At 38.7% G+C, this 18,507-nt stretch overlaps 1 protein-coding gene across 1 annotated transcript in view; it reads left to right on the top strand.

Annotated features, from left to right (window-relative positions):
- RAD54B (RAD54 homolog B) overlaps positions 1 to 4,915 on the top strand; it is a 129,521-nt gene extending 124,606 nt beyond the window's left edge. Inside the window, exons 13-15 of the mRNA XM_020968529.2 lie at positions 718 to 784; positions 994 to 1,194; positions 4,066 to 4,915. Of these exons, the coding sequence (XP_020824188.1) occupies positions 718 to 784; positions 994 to 1,194; positions 4,066 to 4,283 (486 nt within the window). The 3' untranslated portion in view covers positions 4,284 to 4,915. The remainder of the gene's footprint in view (positions 1 to 717; positions 785 to 993; positions 1,195 to 4,065) is intronic.
- Positions 4,916 to 18,507: the final 13,592 nt, after the last annotated feature.

The following is an 18,507-nucleotide window of genomic DNA, read 5'->3' as shown; positions in this document are numbered from 1 at the left end:
CTCTGCCCAAACCTGCCAGAGTAGAACACAATGGGCCAGAAGTCACCTTAGATTAAATTCTTTGTAAGGTTTTTTAGTTGGGTGGGGTCTCCCACCCAGGAACAAAAAGCATGTATCAGGGGCAGCTAGGTGGTGCAGTGGGTAGAGCACCAGCCCTGAAGTCAGGAGGACCTGAGTTCAAATCCAGCCTCAGACCAAACACTTGGCACTTACTAGCTGTGTGACCCTGGGCAAGTCACTTAACCCCAATTGCCTAAAAATAAAACAAAAGTTTTTTAAAGGCATGTATCCCAGGGATTTGGGTAATCCCATCCATCAACAATGCCCTTCAGAGACTGAATGACCTATAAACTTCTGAAAAAATCCTGGTCCTAATTCAATAATTGGTTATTAATATAAGAGAGAAATAATAATTTTTCTCACCTCTCTTGGTTTCAGTTTCCTGAACTATAAATGGGGTGGTAATAATAGCACCTATCTCACAGAGTTGTTAGAATCAAATGAGATGATAATTGTAAAGTGACTACCCCCAGTGCTTGGCATGTAGTAAGTGCCATATAAATGCTTATTCCTTTCCCTTTTACCTTCCATTTTCTCCTTCCCCTTTTCCTTCCCTTCCTCAATCATTGGTTTTGATATCTGCAAATGTAATTCAGGATTCCTAGATTAATGTACCATTCTGTAAATTATATTAGTTTTTGATACTGTTTTTGATAGGCAATGGCTAGAGTGTGGCGAGATGGTCAGAAACATCCTGTGCATATCTACAGACTCCTCACAACAGGTATTAATTTAATCCTAATTCCAACTCATATGACTCTTGATTTGGTCCCTCAGGGTATAGTTTTGGACAATAAAAATAACTTCCTTTTGTTTCATTTGTAATATTTTTAAATGCCAAGAATTCTTTTAAACTAGCATGCCAATAACATGTAGTTTGTTTTTTAAAAGAATCAGGATTTGAGGTAATTATAATGAATATTTCCTGTTTAGGCACAATTGAAGAAAAGATTTATCAGAGACAGATCAGTAAGCAAGGTCTTTCTGGGGCAGTTGTAGACCTGACCAAGACATCTGAACACATCCAGTTTTCAGTGGAAGAACTTAAAAATTTGTTCATCTTTCATGAAGATTCAGATTGTGTTACTCATGATCTACTAGATTGTGAGTGTATGGGAAGGCAAGACCATCAAGGTTAGTTTCATTTCTTTAACCAAGATAAAGCTAATTCATCTATTTTTCAGTAGTAGAAAAATCTTAACACTAAGCATTAAGAAACCTAACTCTTTCAGGTGTTGTCTTGTTGGATTTTCTCATTTTACAGTACACTCCCAGAAGGTGGAGCTGAGAAAAATGTAATTCTTTGAACCTAAGTAATTACCTAAATTAATTTAATTTTATCTTTAAATAGATTATGAAACATAAACAGAATGGCTTAGGAAGGGTTTTTAATTCTGTTGTAATAGCTCTATTCAAAAATAAAGTGTGTAGTCTTATAGAGCACACATTTGTAGTCCCCCTGAGTCAGTAGGAACCTTTAATGAGGTGCATAATGAAGATATGGTTTCAATGGCTACACATTTCAACTAGTTCAATGTATCTGATAAATAAAGGATACATTTATCCATGGTCAGATCTTGGAATCTACCTGTTTGTTATCTTTCATGTTTATCTTGAGTTCATATAATTTTTAGTGTTATTGTTTGATTTAATTGTTGTTGAAATTTCTGAATTCTTTTAATTTTCTCACTATGATTATGTAGAGTTTTAATAAAAATAAATTTTAAATTAATGATGACATAGAGAATTTTCATTACATTAGTGGAACTTTCTCCTTCCTTCCTAAATGAGATCAGTGTTTGGCTCATATTTTTTCTCTCCTCTCCAACTCTTGTCCTTATACTAGGGGACCTCAGCATGCATATTGGTACTTTGTCAAACATCCTAAACTCATATTTCCTTAACTTACTCATTTTACATGACCTACTTCTCCACCCCACCCCAGCTAAACGCCAAGATGGTCATATCTTTGATCTTGCTATCACCTACAAGTGTTCCGCATCCCTATTCACTAACTTTGAAATTTCTTTATCTGATAATGGTCTGTTGTCATTCTATTTCTTTTAAAGCCTTGCAACTGCAAACAGTTGTTTATCTGTTCTTTATTTTCACAGTGAATTCCAGTCCCTCCACCATTCAGTTCTTTCCCAGGCCATCACCCCTGAATTGGCTACACTCTCTTTCCTGTCCTAACCACTTAGTGAATCAGTTCAATTCTACATTGTCTTGTCTCTTGCCCATTTATCCGATCAAAGATTTTGCCTTATCAAATCCCATCCTGGATTACTTCTGCCATTCTCTGCCTTTTCTCCTACTCACATGCTACTAAATGGAATTCAAGGAAATCACAAAACCATTCTGACTAGTTCCATTATAATCTGAGCTGGGCCCTCACTGCAGCGAAGCAGTCCTTTTATTGCTGTTATTTATTTATTTACTCCAAATCAGTCCACTATTCCATTCACCACAATGGCTTTTTCAAATTTTTTCAGCCTTCCCCCTATAGTTCTCTTCCCCGCAAGAATCTTCCTTCATATTTCACTGAAAAAAATTGAAGCCGTTTGCCAAGAGCTCCTTCTTTTTCCCTTGTCCTCCTCTCATATCATTCAAATGTCTTCAGCAGTTATCTTCTCCTTTACCGTTGCTGCCTCATGTGAAAATGTGACCATTCTCCTTGTTAAGGCAAACCCTTCTACATGCACAAGTGATCCCATTTTATTTCACCTTCGCCAGCAGATTGGCCCTTTATCTCTTCCATCTCCCAGTTTTATGCCTTTGTTGTTGTTTAGTCATTTCAGTTCTGTCCGACTTTTTGTGACCTTATTTGGGGTTTTCTTGGCAAAGATACTGAAGTGGTTTGCCATTTTTGTTTTTATCCTTTCACATCTGGAGTATTGCAATAGATTTCTGGTTAGTGTGACTGCTTCAAGTCTCTTCCCACTCTAGTCCATCCTCGATTCAGCTGTCAAATTGATCTTCCAGTGCAGGTCTGACCATTTCACCTCCAGTCAGTAAGCTATGGTGGTTCCCTATTGCCTCCAAGATCAAATATAAAATTTTCTGTTTGGCTTTTAAAGCCCTTTGTAACCTGTCCCCTTCCTACTTTTCAAGTCTTTTTTATAACTGACCTCTGTGTATTCTGTAATTGAGTGATAATTAGCCTCCTTGATGTTCCTCTAAGACACCCGTCTTTTCAGTGGTGGTCTCCTATGCCTGGAGTACTTTTCTTTATCATCTCCTCCTTCTGGCCTTCCTGGCTCCCTTCAAGTTTCATTTAAAGTCCTACCTTCTGTAAGAAGCCTTTTCCAGTCCTTCTCAAACTGAGTATGTTCTGACTGGCATTTTCCCCATTTTATCTTCCCCATTTATGGCTTGTTTGTATATATTTGTTTGTTTGTTGTATCTCCCATTCGATTGTTAGTTTTTTGAGAGCAAGAACTGTTTTTTGGCTTTCTTTGTATCCTCAGTGCTTAGCATAGTGCCTGATACATAGTAGATACTTAATAAATACTTACTGATTAAAAAAAATTATAAGTTTTATGGAATATTATTCTGTTGTAAGAAATGAGGAAGGAGACAGTTTTATAGAAACCTGGGAAGACATGTATGAAACGATGGAGAGTGAGGTGAGTGGAACCGGGAGAACAATTTATACAGTAACAACACTATTGTAAAAACAAATAATGATTTGGGAAGTCTGATCAATGCAGTGACCAACCACAATTCCAGAGCACTCATGATGAAACGTGTTGCTTTCATTCTGATAGAGAGGTGTTAGACTCAGAGTGTAGATCAAATCATTTCTTTGGACTTGGCCAATTTGGGAATTTGTTTTGTTTGATTATATATGTTAGTAACAGAGATTTTGTTTTTCTTGCTTTCTCATTAGAGGGTTTGGGGAAAGTGGGAAAATGTGGATCTTCATTTGAAAATAAAATAAGATTTAACTAGAAAACAAAATATTAATATAAACTAAAACTTTTCTGATTCTTTTACTCATTTCAGCCGAATCTTTGGAAGATGGCCATGCATATAGAAATTGTCAGCTTGGCCCAAATCACCATAAGCCTGACTCCAAAAAACCTCTTTCCATGTCACAGTTGAAACAATGGAAACACTTCTCTGGGGAACATCCGAATATTAATGATCCCTTTCTTGAAAGAATTAAAGAAAATGTTTCATTCATTTTTCAAAATGTAACCAATCAAGGCTCTCTAACATAAAGAAGAGTCGTTTATAATAAGAACTAAGAGTATATATAACTACCTTGTGTAATTCCATAAGACTAAAATGTGTTCTATTATAATAGAAAAATGGGAAGATTTAAATAAAATTGATGTATATTTTTGTATAAATTTGTCACAATAGTCAAAATTTATTAAAATGTTTAACAGTTTGCCATATATTCTTATTAAATGATGTTCTAAACTTTTAAAACAAAAGACTTAAAGAAAGGCTTTTGGTTTGATATAATTATTGATTCATTCCATAGTCAATAAATGTTTTGTCAGATACCTACTAAGTACTGTTCAATACCAAAGTAGAACAATGCATTTATATAGCATTTTACATACATCTGTAAAACAGTTTGAGAATATAATAAAATTCACTGAGATGTTGTTAAGTAGTTAATTATATAGTTAAGCTCTATAGCACAAATTATGTGTATATAGGCTAAAAGAGGACAGAATAAGGGAGAGAGTCTATAAAATGTACGACTGGAAAAACAAACCATAATTCTATACCCTCAGCTTGTAGAATGATAATATAAATGTTTCTAATTAAATATTACATTTATATGTATAGCATAATTGATTTTGTATTTTTGGAATGCACCATTAAATCTTTAATAGTAGGTTTTATGTTTACGTGTAATTGGAAAGAAGGTATGACCACCTACACTGCATTATGTTGACTTCTGAAACTACTGCCAATATCATATTCACTACCTACTTTTCATTATTCCATCTTCCTATATAAATTGGGGTATTACTCTCTAACTTTTCCCATTCTATGACTTATTCAAAATTTCCTCCTTTGAAGCATACACACATCATTACTATAAAATAAAACAAAACCCCAACAAATAAAACCACAATGAAACCTACCTTGTCTTACCTCTTCTAGCTTCTCTTTCTCTATTTCTTTTTGCTGCCCAATTTTTAATGAATAATTTCCATTTTTTTGCTACTATCCTTAACTTATAATTTACCTTCTATTCACAGTTTTCTGATGTTGTACTCTTGAAGGTTGTATTATCAAGTTCAGTGGCCATTTCTGTTCTCCATTCTCCTATCTCCTCATTAAAAGGAGGAGATAAGGTGGGGACCACTCCTTTTCAGTTTCCTTTGATGTATCCTCATCTAGATTTCAGTATTCCACAGGATTCTGTCTTGGGCCCTCTTCTCTTTTCCCTCCATACTACTTAATTTGATGATCTCATCAGCTCCCATGGATATAATTATCATGTCTATGCTGACAATTCTCATATTTACCTTTCGTACCCCAACCTTTCTGCTGACCTTCAATCTTGTATCTTCAGGAGGTGGAGCCAAGATGTTGGAGTAAAGGCAGGGACTTGCCTGAGCTGTCCCACTAAACTCTCCAAATACCTTTAAAAAATTACTCTAAATAAATTCTAGAGCAGCAGAACCCATAAAAAGATGGAGCAAAATAAATTCCTAGCCCAAGACAACTTGGAAGATGAGCAGGAAAGGTCTGTTGCACCAGGGTGAGGGAGGAATACAGTCCAGTGCAGCTTGTGCCAGCACAGGCTGTGCCCCAGCAATCCCAGAGCAGGCTTCTGGGGCAACTGAATCACTGGCAGCAGTGGCAGTTTCCAGACCTCTCAATCCACAGCCACCAAAGACAACTTAGAAGGTCAGCAGGAAGGGGTTGTCACACCTGGGTGAGAGTAGAGCACAGGGTGCAGCAACACAACCTTAGCCCCAGGAAACCAGGAACAGGCCTTGGGAGTGACTGAATCAGCAGTGGCAGCAAGAGCCACTATTTCTGGAGCTCTTAGCTCACAGATGGTAAGGGGGTCAAACAACTAGTCAGAAGGAGATCTTTTTGCTAGCACTGAGGCAGGACTCTGTTGCTTTGCCCATAATCAGAGCTGGATCACAGTTCTGGGTGGCAGCCCCAGGGCATTCAGGAGCACTAGCACACCAGAGCTTGCGGCCTCTCCTCACAGTTCTAGGACAAAAAAAGAGTGCATGTGGTCACTCACAGACTAGAGCACAGGCTAGGAGGGTAGTACTCCTTAGATCATAATACCTTGGAAGAACTGAAAACTTGAAAATAGCTGCAGCTATTCCCCTAAAGCTTGCGACAATGTGCCTTCCACCCTGGAAGCACAGTCCTACTTTAATAAAGAGTTAAAAGTCAAGTAATATGCTGGGAAAATGAACAAACAACAGAAACAAAATTCTCACTATAGAAAGTTACTGTGGTGAAGGAAGATCAAAACACACACTCAGAAGAGAAAACAAAGTCAAAGCTCCTACATCCAAAGCCTCCAAGAAAAATATGAATTTATCTCAGGGCATGGAAGAGCTCAAAAAGGATTTTGAAAATCAAGTAAGAGAGGTAGAAGAAAAATTGGAAAGAGAAATGAGAGTGATGCAAGAAAATAATGAAAAATGAGTCAACAGTTTGTTCAAGGAGACACACACACACAAAATACTGAAGAAAATAACACCTTAAAAAAACAGACTAGGCCAGATGGTAAAAGAGGTACAAAAAGCCAACAAGGAGAATGCCTTTAAAAGCAGAATTGGCCAAATGGGAAAAGAGGCACAAAAATTTATTGAAGAAAAACTTTTAAAAGTAGGATTGGCCAAATGGAAAAGGAGGTACAAAAGCTCACTGAAGAAAATAATTCCTTAAAAATTAGAATTGAGCAAAAGGAAGTTAATGACTTTATGAGAAATCAAGATACAATAAAACAAAACCAAAAGAATGAAAAAATAGAAGACAATGTGAAATATCACATTGGAAAAACAACTGACCTGGAAAATAGATCCAGGAGAGATATTTTTTAAATTGTTGGACTACTTGAAAGCCACAATAAAAAAAAAAGTCATCTTTCAAGAAATCATCAAAGAAAATTGCCCTGTCCTGATATTCTAGAATCAGAGGGTAAAATAGAAATGGAAAGAATGCACCAATCACCTCTTGAAAGAGATCCCAAAATGAAAACTCCCAGGAATATTATAGCCAAATTCCAGAGCTCCCAGGTCAAGGAGAAAATACTGAGAGCAGCCAGAAAGAAACAATTCAAGTACTGTGGAAACACAATTAGGATAACACAAGATTTAACAGCTTCTACATTAAAGGATCAGAGGGCATGGAATATGACATTCTGGAGGGCAAAGGAACTAGGAGTACAACCAATAATCACCTACCCAGCAAATCTGAGTATAATCCTTCAGGGAAAAAATGGACATTCAATTAAATAGAGGATTTTCAAGCATTCTTGAAGGAAAGATCAGAGGTGAAAAGAAAATTTGACTTTCAAATACAAGACTCAAGAGAAGCATAGAAAGTTAAACAGGAAAGGGAAACCATAAGGGACTTAATAAGGTCAAACTAGCAAACCAGAGCTGGCAGCGGTAGTGGAGCAGAGACCCTTATCACAGTTCCAGGGTAGAAAGGAATGTTTGTGGTTGCTCACAGACCAGAGTACAGGCCAAGAGAGGAGTAAACACTCTACTTAGATCACACCACCTTGGAAGAACTGAAAACTTACAGGTCCCTAGAAGAATCTCTGGAAACAGCTGCACAAACCCCCTGAAGCTTGGGACAGTGCACCCTCCACCCTGTAAGCAGAGCCCTACTTAAACAAACAGGTAAAAGACAAGTAATGGTCTGGGGAAATGAGCAAACAATGGGAAAAAAAACCCAACAAAACTCTGACTATAGAAAGTTATTATGGTGACATCAAAACATATACTCCAAAGAAGACAACAAAGTCAAAGCTCCTACATTCAAAGCTTCCAAGAAAAGTATGAATTGGCCCCAGGCCATGGAAGATAGCCTTTCAAAAAGGATTTTGAAAATAAAGTAAGAGAGAGAGAGGAAAAATTGGGAAGAGAAATGAGAGTAATGCAAGAAAATCATGAAAAATGAGTCAGTTTGGTGAAAGAGACACAAAAAAATACTGAAGAAAATAACACCTTAAAAAACAGACTAGGCCAAATTGTAAAAGAGGTCAAAAAATCCAATGAGGAGAAGAATGCCTTAAAAAGCAGAATTGGCCAAATCGAAAAGGAAGTCCAAAGGCTCATTGAAGAATTCTTAAACATTAGAATGGAGCAAGTGGAAGCTAATGACTTTATGAGAAATCAAGAAACAATTCAACAAAACCAGTCTTATATCTTCAGCTACCTTTCTGATAGCTTGAACTGGATAGTCAATAGACTTATACTCAAATTCCAAAATGGAACTCATCATCTTTTCCCCCTAAACCTTCTCACTTGCCTGCCTTCCCTGTTGCTGTAGAGGTCAATACCATCCCCATAGTTTCTCAGGCCTTCAATCTAGGAGTCATTCTGGCTTCTTCACCATCTCAACCCTGCCCCTCCCCCCCAGCCCCATATCCAAGTTGTTGCCAAAGCCTGTCAATTTCCCACATCTCTCCAATATGCCTCCTTATCTCCTCTGACACTGCTACCTCTGTGGTGCAGGCACTTATCACCTCATGCCTGAACTATTTTAAAAGCCTGCTGATGTGTTTGTCTGACTCAGGTCTCTCCGCTTTCCAGTCTATCCTCCATTCAGCCCCCAAAAAGTGTTTTTCCTAAAGCACTGGACTGACTGTGTCACCCCTCTACACAATAAACTCCAGTGGCTTCCAACCACCTCCAGGGTCAAACACAAATCCTCTGTTTGGCGTTCAAAGCCCTTTGTAACTTATCCTCTTTGTACCTCTCCAGCCTTTGAGAAGGCTCACTCCCCAACATGTACTCTTTGATCCAGTGACACTGGTCTCCTGTTCTTTAAACAATGCACTCCCTCAGACTCTGGGCATTTTCTCTAACAGTCTCCCATGCCTGGTATGCTCTCCTTTTTGTCAGATCTGCCTCCTGGCTTCCCTTACTTCTTTTAAGTCTCAACTAAAATTCCGTCTTCTATAGGAAGCCTTTCCCAACCCTTCTTGATTCTAGTGTCTTCCCTCTGTTAATTATTTCCTGTTTATCATATATATATGTATATATAAGATACAGATATAGATATACATTGTATATAATGTTTGTATGTGTTTGTTGTCTGCCCTATTAAATTGTGAACTTCTTGAGGGCAGGACTGTCTTTTACCTCTTTTTGCATCCCCAGCACTTAGCGCAATGCCTGGCACTTAATAAGTGCTTAATAAATGTTTATTGACTGATTAAAACTCCTCCTTTGGTTTCCATAACACTGACGTTTCCTTCCCTTACTTCTCTAACTCTTTCTTTGTTTGCATTTCAGATTTTCTGCCTTTTCTCACCTCCTTTGTCTCTTGAATTCATACTTCATCTTTTCTCCCTTTCTGAGATCACTTGTTCAAAGCTTCAGTTATCTGATTTCTATGATGATGACAAAACTGAATTCATTATCTTTCGCCCTAAACCCGCCACTCCTCCTATCATCCCTTTTAATGTCTGAGGGCAACACAATCCTCCCAAGTCCCTAAGGCTTGGACCTGAGTGTCATCCTTGACTCTTCGCTATCCTTGACTCCTCACCCCACCCTCCCCTATATCCAATCTGTTGCTAAATTGTATCTTTTTCGCCTTTACAACATCTATTGACTACACTCCCTTCTCTCATTGCTCTGGTGCAGACCCTCATCACCTATACCTGGACTATTGCAAAAGCCTGCTGGTGGGTTTGACTGCCTCAAATCTCTCCCCATTTCAATCCATCCTTCATTCAACCACTACAGTGATTTTCCTAAAGCACAGGTTCAACCATGGTACTCCCTGTGCAATAAACTCCAATGGCTCCCTATCACCTCCCGGATCAAGTACAAAATCTTCTGCTTAGGATTCACGGTGCTTCATAACCTAGCCACAAGTGCTCACCTCCCTCTCCCCACACACAATTTTCCAGTTCTCATACATCTCACTTCTGCTTCATATTCTTTGATCCCATGACAATGGCCTCCTTATTGTTCCTTAAACAAGACACTCCATCTCTAGACTCCTGTACCTGGAATGCCCTCCCTTCTCATCTCCTTTTGCTTCCTTCAAGTCCTAACTAAAATCCAATCTTCTCCCTGGATGTTTTTCCCAACCCCTCTTAATTCTACTGCCTTCTCTCTCTTATTTCCTATTTTTTCCTGTATATAGCTTGTTCTTACATATTTATTTACCTGTAGACTACCTCATTAGATTGTGAGATCCTTGAGAGCAGGGACTGTCTTTTGTTTCTTTAGTGCTTAACACAATGCCTGACGCATAGGGTGCTTAATAAATGCTGATCATTTGATTGATTACCTAATCTGTATCTTTAATTCTCTATTTTTAACTAGAGGCTAGTTCGATACTTTTCTGCATCCATTATCTCATCAGAACGTGATTATTAGCATCTTCTTTCTGCTTTTCTCTCACTGTGCCATTATGACTGCAAAAGTGGGAGAGAACTGTGAGCCACTTTGTATCATGAATTTTTTCATCAACAAAGAATGTACCTCCTAGCCACCTACCTATGTGTGACAAGCCTTTTTGTACTCACCTAGCAGACACAGTATTCACTTCAAATGTAATAAATGCATAGCTACTTAAGATATTTAATCAACTACTATCCTGATGATTAAAAAAAATGGTGCTCTAGTAGATAGAAATACCTGTTTTCATTAAATTAGCTACATTAATTTGCTGGAATTGACAGCAGAAATCTGGCTATTAAGGTCTAGAGGAAAATTTTACACATTTTGGTAACCACTTCATCATTCCTTGTCAGATTTTTTTAGTCAGATAAGAATTGTGGTACTTGTGGGAACTTTATGCTCAAAAAAATGGATACAAGATATGGCTCTAAAAAAAAATGATGTGGCGTCTGTCAGCCTTGGTGTTCCAGCAAAGATCATTTATTAAATCTAGGTTATTGCTATTTTTTAACTGTCTGAAATATATTCTGCTTTAAAGGGAATATCTAATCAGTGGTTTCTTCGATAGTTAAAAGAATTGTGACAACCTTAACTCTCAAGACTTCCCTGAGAGTTACTTTTAAAGGTAGACCTCACTCTCTAAAAAACAAGGTACTGGAACATATTTTTCTTCAGTGTTAGAATGATATAATCACCATCTTGTCTGACTTTCCTCCCTCTAGAAGAGGGGAATTGGAGAGGATAGAAAACTATTTTAGCTATATTAGCCAAAATTTTAACACTAGAAACTGACATATTGATAATGAAGAGGAAGTATGACATAGTGAAATGAATGCTAGCCATAGTGAGACTCCCAAGATTTGATTTTAAAAAAAATAGCAATTGGGGTTAAGTGACTTGCCCAGGGTCACACAGCTAGAAGATTTGAATTTTTAATCCCAGCTCTAAGTACTTACTGCATAATATTGACCTGGAGTCTTTCATCAACCATAATGTAGCTTCTTAAGGGCAAAGACTGTTCTATTTATGTCTTGTATGCCCAGTGCCCATCACTCTTCCTGCCATACATACTTGATAAGTGCTTCATTGTCCATTTATAGCATTTACTTATTACCATTCAGAAGTTTACAATCCTTGAAATGCTACATAAACGTGATTCCCTGTAAATTTATTGGTAGCATTAACAAGGTGAGTTGTTAACATAAAAGAGTAAAAAACTTCCTATATACTAAACCAAGCTGCCCCCTTCCTAAGAGGAGATACATTTTATATTTTGCTAAGACCATTCTGTAAACAAGTTTATCTCAGTGGACACTAATGGCTGGTTTATTTCTGAATAGCATTCCACATTAATAACCTACTACAGGTCAGAAAGTGTTTAGTCTGCAAAGACCTTAGTTCCTGGTTTCCTTTTTGCTTTTGTTTTTCTTTTTTGACTGACTGGCAGTTACTTCCTCTGAGCCAAAGAACCTGGGACAAAACCCACGTTCTTTTTATGTTGTTTGATGGGCCCTGAGCACAGGACCCAGTCTCATATTGTTGGAAGTGTTTATTAAACATTTCTCTGTGCATGGTATTATGCTTTTCAACAAATAATCCAGAATAAGTGTGTATAGTCCCTACCTCAAGGAGCTTATAGGCTTTCCCCTTTTTCCTTAATATAATTCTGATAAGGGCTGACCACCTATCAAACAAAAAGCCTGTCAGCGTGATGGGTGGTAATTTGGCATCATATACTTAATTCATTTCAAGTTATACAAATATACCAATCACATTTTTGTGAAAGTGCTCTCCTCTTAAATAACAAAGTGAAAAAAAATTTATCAGGGGAATTTCGTTAAAACTGATTCGTTAAATATGACTTTAAAAAGAGAGCACAGCTGAAGGACAGATTCCATTTTCCTATGCTAGCCAAAGACCTTCCAGGGACTGTTTATCCATTTAAAAGTGTATGTGTTCAAAGAGCTGTCAGTTGGCTAGTATTTATTAAGCATCTACTATGTGCCAGGCACTGTGCTAAGAGCTAGAACAAATGAAAAACTTTATGGCATTTCATTTCAGTGAAATAAATATGTTTTAAGTGTCTGCTATGTGCCAGGCACTGTGCTAGGCCAAGGCAAACTTTAAGCAGTCCCCTACCCTTAAGGAGTTTATATTCTATTGGAGCAAACAACATTTCTAAGTAGCAGTGGGGAGGGGGTGGGGGTGGATCAGGACCGGAGCTGTTCAGCCAGTCCTCTTCCTCCCACCTGGGGTGCTCAAGAAGGACTAGCATCTCTGGTGCAAGGGTTGCCGAGCCTTTTTAGGGATGCTCATCCACTTTTGGTATCCACCTGTCATCCAGCTCTTACCTGTGGCTCCAAGAAGGTATAGCATGCACAGAAGCCACATTCTGGTAAAACTGTCTCAGCAGGTGGACTAAAACCTGTGAAGTCCATCTGATGACGGACAGATGACAACAAGATTACCGCCCCCCCCATCCTCTGCACCCCCCCCCCCACCTCCAATGAATACTGATTCATTACCTAGATGGGTTTCCTGGTATAAGTGTTCTCTCACTGCTCTGGGAAGGTGTAGCAAAAAGATTTATAATTCCCTCTATTTTTAGTCCCCAGCCAGAAGAAGCACTCTGGCAAAACACTTGAGAGTTTTTGAACATCTACCTCTCTCGTTTCTCCAGGGATGCTTCCCCCTCAACTGCCTTCTTCTGACTGCAATCCCCACAAGTATACCCAGAGTGAACATTATATATAAAAACACAATAAGTGTTTAAAACCAAGAAAGATATAAAATTCGGCCTCAGACACTTGACACTTACTAGCTGTGTGACCCTGGGCAAGTCACTTAACCCCGATTGCCTCACCAAAAAGAAAAAAAAGAAAGAAAAAAACAGGAAAGATAGAGACTTTTCTGTTCCCAGAGGAAAAAGCTTCATGTTCCCATGAGGTACCCCAAGGTGACGCAGAAGCACTATTTTGGATTCTGTTGTGATGGGTGCCCTGGTGGTCAGCCGCCAGAACTGAGCCCACAGTACTCCTAATGACCGACACACGGGTTTACTCCCAGAGTTCTGACCCTTCTTGTGGCAGTTGCTTCTGTCTGTGGGCTTCTGCTTTCTCAGATGTGAGTGTATGGGGCAGGAGTGGGCAGGGGGTTAGGGGGACATAGTGCAAGAGAGATATGGCTAAGTGTTCCTTCTATGGGATTTCTATGTATTTTGCTCAAGGGGCTTGTTCAAACCTCATAAAAGCATTTTTACATTTAGTTTTACAATTTTTTGTTAGGTCTTGGGTTTTCAAAGACCAACTCCCTTATACATAGAGGCAGCTAGATGGCACAGTAGATTGTAGCCTGGAGCCAGGAAGACCTGAGTTCAAATCCATCCTCAAACTAGCTGTGTGACCCTGTTTGCCTCAGTTTCCTCATTTATAAAATGGGAATAATAATAGCATCTACTTCTTATGCTTGTTGTGAGGATTAGATGAGATAACACATGTAAAGTAATTAGCACAGTGCCTGGCACATAATAAACACTATATAAATGTTATCTATTAGTTATTATTATTTGTTATAAAATTAAATGTAAAATGTATATAGAAGATTGCCGGGGGAGGGGCAGGGAGAATGCTTAGAAGCTGGGAGGATAGGCTTCCTGCAGGAGGCAGTGCTTGAGCTGAACTTTGAAGGAAGCCAGAGATTGAGTCAGCAGGAAGGCAGGAGGACGTTGCAGGCACTGAGGACAACCTATGGCACAGCAAGCAGGCCACTCGGCTGAGGATGTGTGAAGGAGGGGAGTGGGCAATACACCTAAGGAAGTAGGCTGGAGCCAGATTTTAAAGGATGCTAAACACCAAACAGAAGAGCTTGTATTTGGTCTTAGAGGCAAGAGAGAACTGCTAGAGCATGGATCAGAGAAGTGGCATGGACGACCTGTGCTTTAGGCAGATCATTTTGGCAGTAATGGGGAGGACAGATGGGTGAGGGGAGAGAGTAGAGGCAGGGAGATCAATTAGGAAGCTATTACATTTAGTTTTAGCTATGAGATCATGACAGTTGAATTGGATTACGTTAAATTATCCAGAGAAGAAACTTGATTATTTTTTATTAACTCCAGCGGCTCCTAGTCACTTTCAGGATCAAATATAAAATCCTCTGTTTGGCTTTTAAAGGCTTTCTTACCCTGATGCCTTTGCACCTTTCTAGTGTCTTAACTCCAATACCGGCCTCCCTGATGCTCCTCCAGCACAACACTACTTTTCCCAACCCTATTCCCTTTCACTGGCTGTGCCCCAGGCCTGGAATTCTCTCCTTTCTTTCCCCCTCCTGGCTTCCAGTTTCCTTCAAGTCTCAGCTAAAATCCCACCTTCAGCAACAGTCCTTTTTTGGTCCTCATTAATGCTAGTGCCTTCCCTCTGACCTTGCATACATATATACATACATACATACATACATACATACATACATACATACATATATATATTGGGCAATATAAGGACAGCTAGGTGGTGTGGAGAATAAAGTGCTAGGCCTAGAGTCAGGAAGACCTGAGTTCAAATCTGGCCCCAGATATTTACTAGCTGTGCGGCCTTGTGCAAGTTACTTAACTCTGTTTGCCTTAGTTCCTTGATCGGTAAAATGAGCTGAGAAGGAAAAGGCAAACCACTCTTGTATCTCTGCCAAAGAAACCCCAAATGGGGTCATGAAGAGTCGGACATGACTGAAAAAATGGCTCAATGACAACCTATGGGGCAAGGATTGTGTTTTTGGCTTTGTTTCTCTCTCTAGCTCTTAGCACACTGCCTGGCACATGGCAAGTGCTTACTAAATGCTTTTTGACTTGATAAGTTATATAGAAAGTGATGCCAGTATTCAATAGATAGCACTCTTTCCCTGAGTCATCATTGAATCATTGTTTCCTCTTAGATTTCTCAGTCTGTCACCTTTTGTGTTCTGTGAAGAGTTCAGTATGACCCTGGGCAATGGTACACCATGTTTTCTTCTCTTACTTTTAATACATTTTCTGATTTAGGCTCATTTCCTGTTGAAGACTTCTGTAGCTGAGTCATGCGTCCATCCTCTTTGTGTTTCTGCCAGCCTGGATCCCCAACACCCACTTGTCACACATAAAGCCATTAACAATTTAGAAGACTGTTTTTCTACTACACTTTTAAAAGCTTTATTCACATCCAAATAACAGTTCCTTAGCATTGTGTATTTATCATTTTTCATCTGAAAACCTGAAGTGTTAAAAATGTGACTTTTTCTTTCTAAGCATAATTTATAAATCCTCTTTGGATAAGAGGATAATGAAAGATTCAGGAAAGCCAAACATAATATGTAATTCATTTATTTTTGGATGAAGTTTAGGTATCAGTGTATTAGCAAAAGAATTCTAAGAAAATCCTGAAAGGGATTTTTAAAAAATTGTGTAAAGCCAAAAGTGTGCCCTTAAATCTTTAATTTAGATTGTCCTTTAAAATTCTAAGGGAATATTCTAATCATAGAAGCTTTAAAGCTGGAAGGGACCTCAGAGGCAATCTAGTTCAATTGCCTCATTTTACTTACATTTTTTGATAATTAAATTTTTCATTTTTAAATTAATCTCTCCTACTTTTTATTTTTTGAGGCAATCAGGGTTAAGTGACTTGCCTAAGGTCACACAGCTAGTAACTATCATGTGTCTGAGGCTGGACTTGAACTCAGGGCCTCCTGACTACAGGGCCAGTGCTCTATCCACTACGCCATCTAGCTACCCCCTCTCCTACTTTCTTACCCGAAGTTGGGGGGGTGGGGAGAGAAGATAAACAGCAGCAACAACCTTTTAACAAATTTGTGTAGTCAAGTGATGTAAATTCTACATTGGCTGAATCCAAAAAATAAATCACAATCTGCACCCTGAATCCCTTAGCTCTCTGTCAGAGGGTGGGTGGCATGTTTCCTCATGAGTCCCCTGTAACTGTAGCTAGTCATTGTGTTGATTAGAGTTCTCAAGACTTTCAAAGTTGTTTGTATTTACAATGTTTTTATTGTTTAAATTGTTCTCCTGGTTCTGCTCCCTTCACTCTGTATCAGTTCTTACAAGTCTTGTCAGGCTTCTCTGAAACCACTGTTTTTTATTGCACATATTCCATCACCTTCGTATGCCATAATCTGTTCTTCCATTCTCCAATTGATGGTCACCCCCTTAGTTTCTTGTTCTTTTCCACCACAAAAAGAATTGCTATGCATATTTTTGCACATATGGGTCTTTTTCCTCTTTCTTTGATCTCTTTGGAGGATAGCAGTCAACCACTTTATTTTACAAATGGAAAAAGTGAGGCCCAGGCAGGTTAAACGATTTGCCCAACATCATACAGGTAATATCAGGGGTGGTGATTAGATCTAGGTCCTCTGATTTTCAAGTCTGTATTTTCCATTGTATGATATAGTCCAATAACTTCATTTTACAGATGAGGAAACTTGAGTCCCAAAACCAATGAGAAAAGAAGGCAAAGTTTAACTTTCTCAGTTAGCAACTTAACTATGGAAAAATGGCATTTCCCCTAAATTTTAAAAACTAAAATCCATTTTTAAATCAGTCCCTCCTCTTGCAGTTTGGAATATTAGCCATCAGAGTTTAACTGTTGTCATCACTGGTAAGGATTAATATTTATTCATAAGACAATTATGAACACTTATCTTTACACATTGACTTATTCTTTCTTTTGTTAAGATATAGGGTGAAGATTTCTTCTTTCTTTTTTCCCCATCCATCCTTACTTTCCTCCCTTCTTCTCTTCCAATTTTCCTCTTTTATCTCTCCCTTCCCTCTCCCCCTTAGCCTTGCCAGTGGCACATATGGACACTGCTTAACCCTGCTGATCCTCTGAGAGCTGATGAGGTTGCTGACTGCTGATTTAGCTCATCCACATAAAAACCTTTGTAGCTTATCTTCAATTAAGATTTGCTTAATGCAGATTGTGTTTTTCATAAGAGAACATCAGAGAAAGGAAGGAACTATGCTTTTATAGACCTATCCCCTTGGGCACATTTTTCCTCTAGGAAATTCTTGGTGAGGCATAGGTTGACTAAATGCCCTCTGAGGTCTCTTCTAACATTGAGATTCCATGAATTAACTTAAATTTTTCAGTAGCACTTTCCTTCCACCACCATCACCACCCCCATCCCTACCCCCTGCCCCATCATTTGTATATGTATCATACTCCCTTCTTCTCCCCGAAGGACAGGGAGAATGTAAGTTTGAGCACAAGGAATTATTTTTAGTCTTTATATCCCTCTTGCCTAGCATGGTGCCTTGCACTTTTTTATCTGTACCTGTGATGTCTATGTAGGAAATTGCCTCTTATTTCAACTTAAAGCTCTGTCTAGGAGGGGCTGAGGTTAAGTGATTTGACTGGGGTCACTCAGCCAGTATTTGTCAGAGGCAAGATGGAAACCCAGGTTTTCTTGACTCTAAGGCAAGCTCTTTATCCACTGTGCCATGCCTTGCACATGATAGGCACTTAATAAATGTTGACTTGAAAGCTAATTTCCTTTGTCTATTATGATCTGGTCATACTGGTCTACTTGCTGGTCCTCACACAAGATGCTCCTCCCATCACTTTGCCTTTGTCAATCAGTCAGTCAATAAGCATTTATTAAGCACTTTTCCACCATGCCTGGAAAGCCCCCTCTCCTCACCTCCCCTCTCCTCACAGTCTTAAAAACTGGCTCAAATGTCACTTTCTAGAGCAGGCTTTCTTGACTTCCTCCCCTTCCTCCCCCAAAAAGCCTTTCCCTGCAAGGTTAGTTCTAACTATTCTATATATATCTTGTATTGAGCTATTTATTTACATGTTGTCCTTCTTCTCTG

Source organism: Phascolarctos cinereus, unplaced genomic scaffold (assembly GCF_003287225.1).
Source record: "Phascolarctos cinereus isolate Bilbo 61053 unplaced genomic scaffold, phaCin_HiC Scaffold_4;HRSCAF=312, whole genome shotgun sequence".
Classification (NCBI taxonomy): Eukaryota; Metazoa; Chordata; class Mammalia; order Diprotodontia; family Phascolarctidae; genus Phascolarctos; species Phascolarctos cinereus.
This window is presented reverse-complemented; position numbering and strand designations above follow the sequence as displayed.